Source organism: Muscardinus avellanarius, assembly GCF_963383645.1.
Source record: "Muscardinus avellanarius genome assembly, chromosome: 2".
NCBI lineage: Eukaryota > Metazoa > Chordata > Mammalia > Rodentia > Gliridae > Muscardinus > Muscardinus avellanarius.
The window spans coordinates 123884176-123897162 of NC_137787.1; the positions used below are offsets into that span (position 1 = coordinate 123884176).

A 12987-nucleotide genomic window follows, 5' to 3' on the forward strand; every position below is an offset into this window, starting at 1 on the left:
TAAGAAGTATTCCACTATTGTACAGTTAAAAACAAACAAAAAGAATAATAACGATACAATAAAATCCTTAATGGGTCAGTTTATAAAATTCTTCTGACGACCACACCTAATGGCACTTAAGGGCACAGGCAGACGCCACACCAACAGCACAGGCAGCGAGCCCAGGGGGTGGTATTCTCTATCACGGACCCTGATCTTCTTCAAGGAGACATTTCCAGCAACGCTGGGGGCGAATGAAGCATCAGAAAGACTGGTGTCATGACACCACCGACCGACTGATGTGACCTCACAGAAGAGTGGTTTGCAGAATCCACGCCATCCTACAGGGAGTCCAGCCGGCGCCCTGCGGGCTATACGGTGACGGCGGGGTACATCTTCTGTTCACTGCTGGGGTGGGGGAAGGGCGCCTGGATCTGCCTGTAGCCCGGCTGCAGGCCATCCATGAAAGGGGGCACGGGCGTCATGGGCACAGAGTCATGCTGCACCGTGTACCCCACGTACGGGGGGTGCAGGTACTGCCCCTGGTGCGGCACAATCTGAGTGGCCTGCTGGCAGTTCAGCACGGAGAAGTTGGTAGGCATGTTGACGTACACATTGTTCATGGTACCCTCAGGCAGGCAGCAGTTGGTCTGTGACCTGGTTGGGGGTGCCCGGGCCCCGGAGTTGGCGCTGGAGCTGGAGCTGGCGGCTGTGCTGGACTGGCGGGAGGAGGAGCCCCTGGAGGTGCTGGCGCTGGGGATCATGGGGATGGTCTCCATGAGCCGGTTGCCCCCCGGGGCTCGGCTCTGCTGGGGCTCCTGCTTGGGCCGGAGACACCTGCAGCAGCAGGCCGCCACCAGGGACCCCAAGATGATAAAGGCGACAAACACGGAGCCCACGATGAGGAACGGCACATAGATGGGAACTGGAGAGAAGGACAGAAACAAAGCACCGTGATTCACTATGACAAGGATGCAGTAAGACAGAACAAAGCAAAGGTGACTGGCGCGGGCCCGTGATCAGTACTCAGGAGGCTGAGACAGGAGAACCGCAGGGCTAAAGCAGCCTCGGCAACTCAGTGCTGGAGAGCTCCTAGGTCCAATCACCAGTACCCCAAATAAAATAAAATCGCTACAGTCCTAACCTCTCAACAACAATGGAACTGCTCAAGCTCAAGTCTGCAGAGTAAGAATGAGTTTAAACTATTTACGCTTTTCAGATCAAACAAACTGACCTTGTAGACATTGTGAGCAGAAGAGCGGTTTCTAGGGACTGACTGGGGAGAGCAGGGAGGGATGAGGAGAGGCTGGTCATGGGTACGAAGTTAGTTAGACTCAAGGAATAAATTCTTGTGTGCTGTGGCATAGTAGGGAAATACAGTTCAACATAATGCACCAGGTATCTCGAAATACCCAGAAGAGAGGATTTTGAATGTATAAAAAAAATACAAGGTGAAGGTAATTGATATCGTTAGTTCTAAATTAATTACCTCATTTAGACATGAAACATGTCATACCCTTCAAATGTGTACAAGGACTGTGTCGGTCAGAAATAAATAAGCAAAACCTTGCACACACTCTTGTTTGCTGAAGCAACGGCCCCTCGGTGAATACCCTGCCCAGCGTGGGGCACCGAGTGGTGGACAGGGAAGTGGACAGCGTGAGGGGCAGGCATACCAAGAGGAGTCAAGAGCAACAACACATTTCCCCAAAGTTGTGTGTGAAGTACAGGAAAGGCCCACAGAGCAGAAACCAAGGCCATCCTATGGGGCAAGCAAGGTTTATTCTGAAAAAACAACATCATAAAATAGAAATATAAATAAAACCAGTAGTCCATTCCATTGGAGGGGATAGTGGAGGCTGACCCCAGGGATGTTCTACCCTTGAGCCATACCCCCGGCCCACTTTTATTTTTTAACTTGAAGTAGGGGTCTTAAAGTTGCTGAAGCTGGCCTCGAACCTGGGAACCTCCTGTTTCAGTTTCCCAAGCACTTGGATTACAGGCATTTACCACCGCTCACTCCTGGCAGTTGGTTCCATTTTAAAATTATTGTCTTGAAAAAATATTTTTGGGAGCCCCATGGATGGCACGATGAAGCCTCAGGAAGCAGACACACAGGCTGCTTGGGGAGAGGCGAGTGGGAGGAGCCTGCAGAAAGCACTGAGCCTCTTCTGTGGGATTTATCCCATGTTGAAGAGCCTGGATATGTTTTCTGGTATGTTCCTACCCCCATCTTCCTGACCAATCCCTCCCTCCCTGCCTCCCTCCCTCCCCTCTCTCCCTCTCCTCCCCCCCTTCTCTCTACAGATGCTGAAAACCCAGGGCCTCCCTCATGCCAGGCAAGCCCTCTACCACTAAGCTACCTCCCTGGCCCTCCCTATTTGGTAGGAAAACACACGAGGACAGGGCTCACGGGGTCTTGCCTTGGCAAAGCATAGTGCCAGCACAGGACGGGATGGGTGGCACTTTGGGCAGGCACCCACAACTCTGAGGTAAGACCTACAAATACCTCTTAATTACTGCTTAGAGCAGAGAGCTTTCTAATTACGCTGCATTGACCAGAGTCGGTGTTTTTAGAAGCAAGTACCACGTGGTATCACGGGGAAATGATGCTTTCTAAGTAAAACGTGTTTTAGAGGTACTTAACCAAAGGCTAAGGGCAGAGAGCGCCTTGCCTTGGGCTTCACTGCTGAACAGCACCAGCTCTACTACACAGAGCATCCCCCCAGCAGGTGGGAACACTGCTACGTGAGGCACGGCCAGCTTCGCAGCAGCAGCACCACACCAATTATGCCATCACCGCAGGCTAGCCATGCGAGACGGCGGGATGCCGGGCGTTTCCCTACACATGCTATAGCTGATCCTCTAAGTAAGACATCAGCCCCAAATACGTTATCAAGAGACACACAAATAGTAAAAAGGGAAAAAAAATAACCTACCCCCAACACTATAGCAAAAACTAGCTGAAACCAGTCTCCGTTCACATAATGAGTTTTGGGGAGAAATAACTGTTCTCTTTCCAGGATTTTTAATTGGAAGTGTAAATAACTACTCGGTAAAGAATACAGAGCTACTATGAGCCCCACCCCCTGCGGGCCTAATTAGACCTGCTGTCCTTCACTGCAGAGATCTTGTGAAAGGAACAGGGTTTTTAAGGAGAAAGGCTTCGAAGTGGAATGAGGAAGGCACCCACGTCCAACACACAAGCATCAGCATTAGCGCCATGCCTGCTGGTCCGTCCCAAGCCACCCGACTTCTCAGAGATCATTAAGGAGCCCAGCTCAGCAGCCTCACTGTGGCAGTTCAGGCTCTGGCTCTTTTCTCCAGGCTTTATTCAGAGGCCACACACTCAGTAAGGCTGAGCTTGCACTTTAAGGTGGCACCTTTCCTAGAATTATCCTCAGTTCTCCTCCCCTCAAATTCAAGGCAGTGGAACTAAAGGAATAGTGTGCTAAAACTCAAAAACTCAACTGCCAAGAAAATGACACTGAAGAGAGCCCACTTGGAGTTACCTAGGCAGCGCCAACCCTGGGCTCCAGGTGCGAGTAAAAAGTCAATCAATTAACACACCTGCAGGGAAAAAAAAAAAAGGCATCCCCTCTGGGACATTGCCATTTTGCCTCCACCGTGTTTCCCCTAGAGTGCGGGACACACACACACACACACACACACACACACACACACACACGCTGGACTACAGATGCAGGTGAGGGGAGGGGAGGCAATCGGGAAGCTCTCTCAGAGGAGGAAATGTAATCTATCAAATTCTTTCCTGGGTTTGCTTATTTTCCAGATCTAGCTATGACAAGTTAAAAACGAGTGCAATTTCTAAAAATCAGACACAAAGAGAAAGGTTGGGCACGGCATCGCTTCACTCCTAAATCTGACGTGGTAGGGAGCTAGGGAGTGGAGTCCAGGAGTCCGAGAGGCCCCCTCATGGGGCAGGAAGGGCAGGTGGGATGGGGAGAGGAGCAGCCGGGCTCTTCTAGGAAAGCTAGCGTCCCCGGCGTTCTGGTAAAGTGCCTCACCTCCTGAAAAGCCCCCAAGAGCTGCCTTCCTTCCGAAAAGCCTTCAAGGAAGCGCGGGCCAAGTCCTCGGGTGTCCCCAAGAAATGAGGCCCTATGAAGACATGCGATTCGGGAGGGGGAGAGGCACCTGGACAGAAAGCATCTGGGAGTCCACGCTGCCTTAGCTGTGAGGTTTTCTCCGGAAAATCCAAGCCTCGCCAGCCTCGAGCAGTCAGATGAGGACCCTGAGACACAGAGCAGCTAATTGGCGCCCTCCTTCGCGGGAGTTAGTGGGTGGGACACGCCGGCGCCGCCTCCCAGCCCCAGGCCCTCTCCAGAAACCTCAGAGCTTCTGCTCCTCTCCCTCCCTCTCCAGGTCCAAGCCTCCCGCGCCGGCCCCGCAGCCCTACCTGCCAGGCCGTCGGGGCCGTCCTTGTCGGCCCGGCCCGGCTCGCCCGCGCCCTGCTGGCGGTCGTTGTCGCAGCCGCCCTGGTCCAGGCGCGCCTCTGCGCTGGAGCAGCAGTAGCGCAGGGCGCAGCTGCCGCAGCAGATAGTGGCGTCGCCGCCGTCGAAACGCTCGGGGCACTGGAAGCCGATCCTCCAGACGCCCTGCGCGTCCAGCCAGCCGTGGCAGTACTCGCCGCTGGCCCGCGCCCCCGCCGCCAGCAGCGCGGCCAGCAGCAGCCGCAGGAGCGCGGCGCCCCGCATGGCCCCCACCCGGGCCGGCGCCCCCGCGGCTCCGCGCCTCCGGGCCAGGGGTCCTAAGTCATGGCCTCGCCCGGCCGCAGCCAGGTCCCCGCCGGGGCTCGTCTTCTCAGCGGCACTCGCCGATGCAACTTTCGGGGAGCAGAGTCCGAGGGGCTGCGGTCCCGCGACCCCCGGAGGCTCCACCGGCGCGCGGACCCTCTCTACGCATCCCCCAAAGGGACGCTCGCCGGAGCCGCTGGGCACCACGCTGCGGACGGGTAGCTGCGGAGGGCGCAAGCCTCGGGTCGGAGGCGCGAGCTGGGCGCGTCGCCCCTTCTTTATTCGCCTCTCGGGCGGCCGGAGGCGGCGGCGATGGCCGGGCGCGCGTGCAGGGCTCCGGGCAGCAAGTGCAGCGGCCGGCCGCGCTCGGCTCCCAACTCGGTCCGCATGGCCCCGGCGCGCCGCCCGCAGCCCTCGGGGCGCGGCTCCCACGCCCCGCTCGGGGCCGCCGGGCAGCCCTCCAGGGCGCCCGCCCCGGGGGCCGGCAGGGCGCGGCGAGGGTCGGGCGCGCCCCCCGCAGCGGCCAAGCTACCGCTGGGCGCGGGTCCAGGCGGCGGCAGCGCGGTCCCGGAGCCCGCAGCCCGGCCCGGCGCTCACTCGCCCCGGCTGGCGCGCCTTCAGGTCCGAGCTTCCCGGGAAGTTTCGGTCCTCGGCTACCGGAGACGCCGAGCTGCGGCAGCGCCCGCCCCACGTGCCCCGCGCGCCGCCAGCGCCGACTGGCCCGCCCCGCGCCCGCCGGGCGCTTAAGAGGGGCCGGGGCTCCCCGGCGCGCATGCGTGCTGCGCGCGCCCGCCCCGCCCGGCCGCCGAGCCCCGCCGCCTGCACTGCGGGGCGCCCGGGGCGTGGCGAGCGCCGCAGCCGCCCGCGGGCCCGCGCGGGAGGAGGGAGAGTTTAGGTGACCCGGGTCTGGCCGATGAGGGGAGCCACCTAAACGTGCACAGTGAGGATCGCCGCAGTCGACTTTGGCTTGGGTTCCCCAAACTTCCAAATGGCTATGATGTTAGCCCCGCCGGGGGCGCGTGCATTAGAGATGATGACGTCGCCGGCGTCCGGCCGCTCACTCCGGGCAGTGGTCCCGGCTCGGGAGGGAGGTGCCCGGGCGTCGTAAGCTCACCTGGCTGGGCCGCACCAGTGGACTCACACGGCGGAGGAAGAGTTCTGCAGAACCGTCCCGGATTTGGCCGCTGTCAGAATGATTTGTGTCACTTTGCTTGGTTCCTGCCCTGGATGTGGCGGCCATCTGATGCCAGCGCAAAGGTGCCTCCATCCAACATTGGCTTCCGCGGCTCAGACAGCTGCAGCTGGGAGAAAACGAGGTTTAGACACAGCAGAAATTCGGCTTTGATGAAAGGGAAATTAATAGCTTCTGTCTTGCAGAAGCTGAAGAACAGGTGCGGATGCTATTAAAGCAGCGCTGATTATTTTTAAAGGAACGAGTGCTCCTTCCCTACGTGGTCAGGGAGTCAGAGAATCTGAATTCCAGACCCTGCCCTCTCAGTAAAGAATCATGGTTCCGTGTGGGTCTCGGTTTCTTAATCTGTAAAGTGGAGCAGAGGCTGCAGTGATCGCTAAGATTCCTTCCTAGTCCACGACCACAGGACACAAAGCAATTTTATTAACAGTAAAAACACCCCAATTCAGTCATTGGGTGGTTGAGGGAAAACCTCAAACATGATAATTATTCTTTCATTCACCCCAACAAAGTCAAATTAAAGGAAAAGCCCTACTATTCTTTACATGCCTCCCAAACATGCCTTACTATTCTCACTAAATCTCTCCACTTCTTTTCTTTGCAATAATTTGTTTTATAATTTTAGCTACATAAATTATGTTGTTGTTGGTGGTGTGTGGGGGTTGTTTGTTGTTTGGTTTTAGTTTTGGTACTAGGATTGAACCCAGGGGTGCTCTACCACTGAGCTACAGTTCCAGCTCCAGACTTTTTTTTTTTTTTTTTTTTTGAAACAGGGTCTAGATAAGTTGCTGAGGCTAGCCTACCAAGTACTAGGATTACAGGTGTGCACACCATGCCCAGCATAAATCATATATTTGATTGATTGATTGATTGTGTGTGTGTGTGTTACTGGGGATTGAAGCTAGGGACAGTCTACCTCTGGGCTATAACCCTAGCCCTATTTTATTTTTTATTTGAAAACAAAGCCTTACTAAATTACTGAGGCTGGCTTTAAACCTGTGATCCTCCTGTCTCAACCTCTCAAGTACTGGGATTACAAGTGTACACTGAAGGGTTGGCGCAGGAAAGACCCGAGGCCAGCCGTCGGAGATAAGCAAGCAAGCAAGCAAAAGCTTTATTAAGACAGCCCAGCTCCCTTTTTTATCAGGCAGCTGGGAGGAGGGGGCTTCCACTCACAGTGGAAGATCACACAAAGTACGGGGCGTTTACTGATTGGATGGTTCATACCCCAGTGAGTGTGTTATCGGGGCTGGGTGTTGGGCATCCTGTGGCCCCTTTGGCTGGCTATGAGGTAGCCAGCGCAATCCGGGAGAGAAGCCGAGAGACGCCATCTTTGGCATGACTGGGCTGCTTATCCTAACATACACCGCCACACCCGGCTCTAAATCACATATTTTAAATGTACCATTCACCGACTTTTTTAAGGTAATAAATTAACAAAATTTGAGTGTTGATGTAGTATTGAACATAAAGACTGACCTTGTATTCTGCTCAGTGTTGAGTACGGGGAATCCAACAAGTAGGTGGATTCAAACAGAGCCTAAAAGCCTGGAGACTGGGGTAAAACACAGAAATTAGAAAGACAAAGACTTGAAGAAGCAAAAATAATATAAGTATGATCAAAGCTATGATCAGCGATGTGCAGGGCCAATTTAATCACAACTGGGGTCAGTGTCAGGGGAGAGGCTGGGAAGCCACCAGGGGACTGGTCCTTAGAGGTGAGCCAGGGAATGCCAATGGGAGACTCAGATTTGAATAATTTACTTAGAAGATACTATTAGCTGACGTTTATTGAGGGTTTACTATGTTCCAGGCATTGTGCTAAGAGTTTCCCATGCACAGTTCACTTTAAATCTCAGTAACCATATGAAGAAGACATAATTGCTTTCCTCGTGGTACTCCTGAGGATGGCTTTCTCAGTCCACGTGAATGGACTGTCAGTTTACCTGAACTGCACCTACTTCTCTTCCCCTCTGCTCTTTATTCTTCTTATTCATGGTACTAGAGATGAAACCCAATATTTTGCCACTGACCTAAACTACTGACCTAAATACCTTTTATTTTTATCATTTTTTGAGACAGGATCTCACTAAGTTATTGCATATCACCCTCCAGCATGTGACCCTCTGGTCTCAGCTTCCCAAGATTATAAGCGTGCACCACTATACCTGGCTAATTGAATCTATTTTACCTGACCCATGGTTAGGTATCATTTTCCTATGGCAGCTTAAGTTGATTTATGTGGTATTTCAAGGGTTGGCACTTTTTGTATATATATTTTTTCTTATCTATTTATTTTGTGGGACTGGAGAATGAATCCAGGGGTGCTCTGCCCCTGAGCTACACCCCACAACTGTCCAGAGCAATAGGCCACAAGGTCCTAAGACCAGTAAATAACATCACACATGATTTGTGACTTTCCACAACGTCACAAGGTTTATTCAACACTCGAAGGTTATAACACACAGGAAATTATTAGGAAATTCTCTGAGTAAAGCGATGCTGGGTAGCTGCTTTTCCAAAGCCAACTAACTATAAATAAATGCTACACTTCACACTAATCATTCTAACAAGTATATTAGACTAACACATCTAACAATTTTTGTTGATCAAGTATACTAAACAAAATACAAGTCCTATCATTTGAGTACTTCAAATAATTAGCAAATAACAGGCTACAAACGAGCAGGGAGAGGGAATAATGAACCAAGTCCAGGCATGAAAGAAGAGATTCTGAGGTCTGTCTTGACACCTAGAAGACTGAAGAGCCACAGTGATCCTTGCTCAACAAAGAGCAGGACTGGAGCTAAGTTGCCGGATCAATGTCATAGGCTTGGCCCGCTCCTCACGGCCTAAGTGCCCTGTGTGTGGAAAAGGCTATTCTTTTATAGGAGTTTTGTAGGTGCTGTCAAGTGTCTTTGGCAGGCTTATGGAATCTTACTAGACACGTTAGTTACAAGTGTATGGAAGACATGAGCCCATTAGACATGGGAAGAAACTAAAATAATCCAAGGGTTGTTTATCAACAGCAGCACAAGTGTACTGCAGTCTAAGCCATAGACTGTGCTTCTGAGTTCCTGAAGCTGTTTTATATCCCATGCCCTATACACCCAGCCCTTTTCAGTTTTTATTTTGAAACAAGGCCTCCCTAAGTTACTGCACACTGGCCTCAAACACGCTCTCCTCCTGTCTTAGCCTCCCACATACTGGTATTATAGGTGTGTCCCACTGTGCATGGTTTCAGAGTTTATTTATGAAGAAACAATTGAATGTTTAATATTAGAATTGATTAGGTGACCATTTAAATACAATATTTTTCCCAAATACTCTACTATTTATACTTAGTGAACTTGGAATTCAGAAAATACGAGCAATTTCACTTTTTAGGAAAGGCCTATTTCATTTTTACTTTATATGGTGATTGTTGTCAGTGTTCAAAATCTCCTACTTTAGCTGGGCATGGTGGACCATAATCCCAGCATTTGGTAGGCTGAGACAGGAGGATCTGGGCTCCGGGACAGCCTCGGCTACTACTTAGGCCCTTTGCAACTCAGTGAGACCCTGTTTCAAAATAAAGAATAAAAAATAGGGCTGGGTTGTCGCTGGGAGGTAGAATGCCCCTGAGTTCCATCCCTAGTACCAAAAAAAAAAAAAAAAAAAAAAAAAAAAAAAAAAAATCTCCTTACTTTCATGGCTCTGTCTCTTTTTCTGACTTATTTTGATTTTTCTTTTGTGTACCTAGTATACTGTATTGAAACATTACAAGTTGTTAATTACTTCAATTACTTATAAACTTTTCTATGGGACATGGTACTAAGAGATATTAAGATGATCTTATTCCTTCTAGTGGAAATAAAAAATTTTCTCATTCGTAATAGACAGCCTCAACTATTTTACTATTCTCTTCTGAGAAACTATAGTCGTCATCATAACATATAAAGAATAGCAACAATAATTTATTTTAATCAAAACTAAATATCAGGTATCCTGCCAAAATATATTTAAACACATATGAAAGTGTGTCCTTTATCTTTCAAAGAGTTGAATCCTATGTACATTAAAGGTATATTTTCAGGTTATTTGGCCTTTTAATATGTGCCTACACACACACACACACACACACACACACACACACACACGAATAAAATATGACTGACTTTAAAACAATCCTCTGACATCTTCACTAGTACAAGTCAAAAAAGCATATATCTAAATAAATGTAGTTGTACCTTGCTAGCTGAAGTTAATCCACATTGTAGAGAGGTAATTGTATTTCACTTGGCTGACGGCTGCAAGTTCTACTTTGTTTTTCTGCAAGTTTCAGCAAGACCGGAAGGTTCTGGCCATCTGCATATCCGTCAGCAAGCAGTCTGTTTAGGGAGAATGTCTTTTGCTGGATTCATTCATATTTTTCCCCTTCTTTTCCATTAATTGGAGCATTATTGAAATTCACATTTGGTTTACCCCCCCCCCCAATTTTTTTTTTTTTTGGTGGTACTGGGGATGGAACCCTTCTAACTCTGGGCTACACTCCCAGACCTATTTTATATTTTTATTTGGAAACAGGGTCTCTTAAACCAGCGAGGCTGGCTTCGAACCTGCGTGATCCTCCTGTCTCTACCACCCAAGCGCGGGGATGACAAGTGTGCGCCACCACGCCCGGCCCAAAATTTCTTTAAGTGTTACCAAAGTAGATCTCGACCCCAAACAAATATGTTAATTTACATTTTTTTTCATTTTGTCTCATGATTAACCCCATCTGAAAGGCAAAATTTTGGTCATAAATTTTTGGAGGGGAAAAAGGTAATTCTTGTTGCTTTGAAATTTTTCATCATCTTTCAATTCTCCTTATTTTTCTTGTAGCTAATATGCTGAATTTCAGAAAAACAGTTTCAATATTTAAAATTTTTTCATCTACCATTAACTTTAAACATTTGACATAATCCTCTCCTTTCTCCCCCATTCCTATACCTTATCCCCATTGTTTTATTGAACCTCTATTTTGATGTTCACTATTATCATGTTTTCTTTTTGAAAATATGGAGTTAAAAGCCACCCAGAAGTTTTAATATTATTTTCATATAAAAAAGGCACATAAGCAAAAATTTTGGAAATCTCTTTTTTTTTTTTTGCGATACTGGTGATATATCCCAGGGGCATTCTACCTTCAAGTTATATCCCCAGCCCTATTTTATTATTCTTTATTTTGAAACATGGTCTCACTGAGTTGCAAAGGGCTTCACTAAGTAGTTGAGGCTGTCTGTGAACCGCATTCCTCCAGTCTCAGCCTCTCAAATGCTGGGATTACGAGCGTGTGCCACCATGCAGGGCTGGAAATCATATTTTATATTGAATCTAGTACCCAAATATATATAAGAACTCATGAACAAACTCATGAACAAAAAGACAAACCAATATACAAGTGGCCTGAATGGACATTTCTCCAAAGGACTGATGCTTACTTGTTCATTTTTTTTTTATCCCTAATCCCTAGGGGAACACAAATCAAAACCACAAGAGACTACTTTACTCCCGCTGGGATAGCAATAATAATGGGACGGATGCTAGTCCCACTATTGAGGGGTTAGGATCCTCAAACACTGCTCGTGGGAATGCCAACTTGTTCAGCTGCTGTGCAAAAGAGTTTGATAGTTCCTCTAAAAGTTAGACATTGAATTACTGGATGACTCTGCAATCCCACTCCTTGGTATATAGAACCCAAAGAATTGAAAACATGTCCATACACACTCCTACACAAGCATTCACGGTGACACTGCTCACAATAGCTAGAGGATGTAGACAACTAAAACAGCTGTCAACAGATGGACGGATAAAATGTCATGTGTCCTTAAAACTGGAATATTGTTTGTCCATTGGAAGGAACTGAGTGTGAATGCATGCTACAACATGAATGAACCTTGACAACATTGTGCTAAATGAAAGAAGGCAGACTCCAAGGGCCATGTGCTGAGTGAGTCCACTTACATGGAAGTCCAGAGTATATAAATCCATAGAAACGGAAGGTCCGTCGTGGTTCCCAGGGGCTTCTGGGAAGTGCCTGCTTCATGGTATGTGTTTTCTTTGGGGTAAAAAATGTTCTGGAACTAGCTAGTAGTGGTGGTTCACACATCAGGACTATACTAAGTGTCCCTGATGGGACAATTATGTTGCATATATTCTACTATTCTGAGGCTATGGGAATGGGAACACACAGTTCCTTTTATACTCTCACAACACAAAATACTTTTATGACCTTTGATGTATGGGGAGCTGTTCCCCTACACAAAGTCCTTTAGCAGAAGATAGCAGCTGGGTGTCCTCTGGTTCAATTCAATTCTGATGTTTTCTACCTAGATTTAGCATCAGATCACAGGCAGAGGGCTCAGATCCCACCTACGTCTCTATGAGAATTAGGTGAATAAGGCACAGTAAGAGATTAACATCACCAATAATTAAACAGAACAACTATGACAATATACTATAATAAAATTACTGGCATCACTCCTCTTGTACTATGGTGCCGATATTAAATAAAATGACTTCAACATGAGTACTGTAGTACCAGGACAATCGATGCATTACTAAAATGGTTGCTAATGGTTACTGATGTCTAGGTCAAGTGTAAAGCTACCCAAGGGAGGATTCCTATCTTAGGAATCCCCAAGATTTCATCTTGCTACTTAGGGCAGTGTGCCTTTTAAAACCTATGGATTGTTTATTTATGAAATTTCCCATTGAATATTTTCAGACCACTACTTGACCTTGGATAATTAATTATTATTATTATTATTATTATTATTATTTTGGTGGTACTGAGGATGGAACCCTTCTACCTCTGGGCTACGCTCCCAGACCTATTTTATATTTTTTATTTGAAAACAGGGTCTCTTAAGCCAGCGAGGCTGGCTTCGAACCTGCGAAATCCTCCTCTCAGCCTCCCAAGCTTGGGGATTACAAGCGTGTGCCGCCACGCCCTGCAACCTTGGGTGATTTAAATAAGGAGGATCAAAGACCACTGTGCCCCCACCCTTGCGGAACTATGTTTTGAGGCTTAAAGTATGA

The 12987-nt window shown here is 48.6% G+C and overlaps 1 protein-coding gene across 1 annotated transcript; it reads right to left on the reverse strand.

The window, feature by feature from the left end:
* Positions 1 to 350: 350 nt before the first annotated feature.
* SHISA2 (shisa family member 2) lies at positions 351 to 4694 on the reverse strand (the record flags this gene model as incomplete). The annotated part of the gene is made up of 2 exons (XM_080689426.1): positions 351 to 904; positions 4397 to 4694. The coding sequence occupies 2 exons, from the start codon at positions 4692 to 4694 to the stop codon at positions 351 to 353; spliced, it is 852 nt and encodes a 283-aa protein (XP_080545552.1).
* Between the last annotated feature and the right edge of the window lie 8293 nt (positions 4695 to 12987).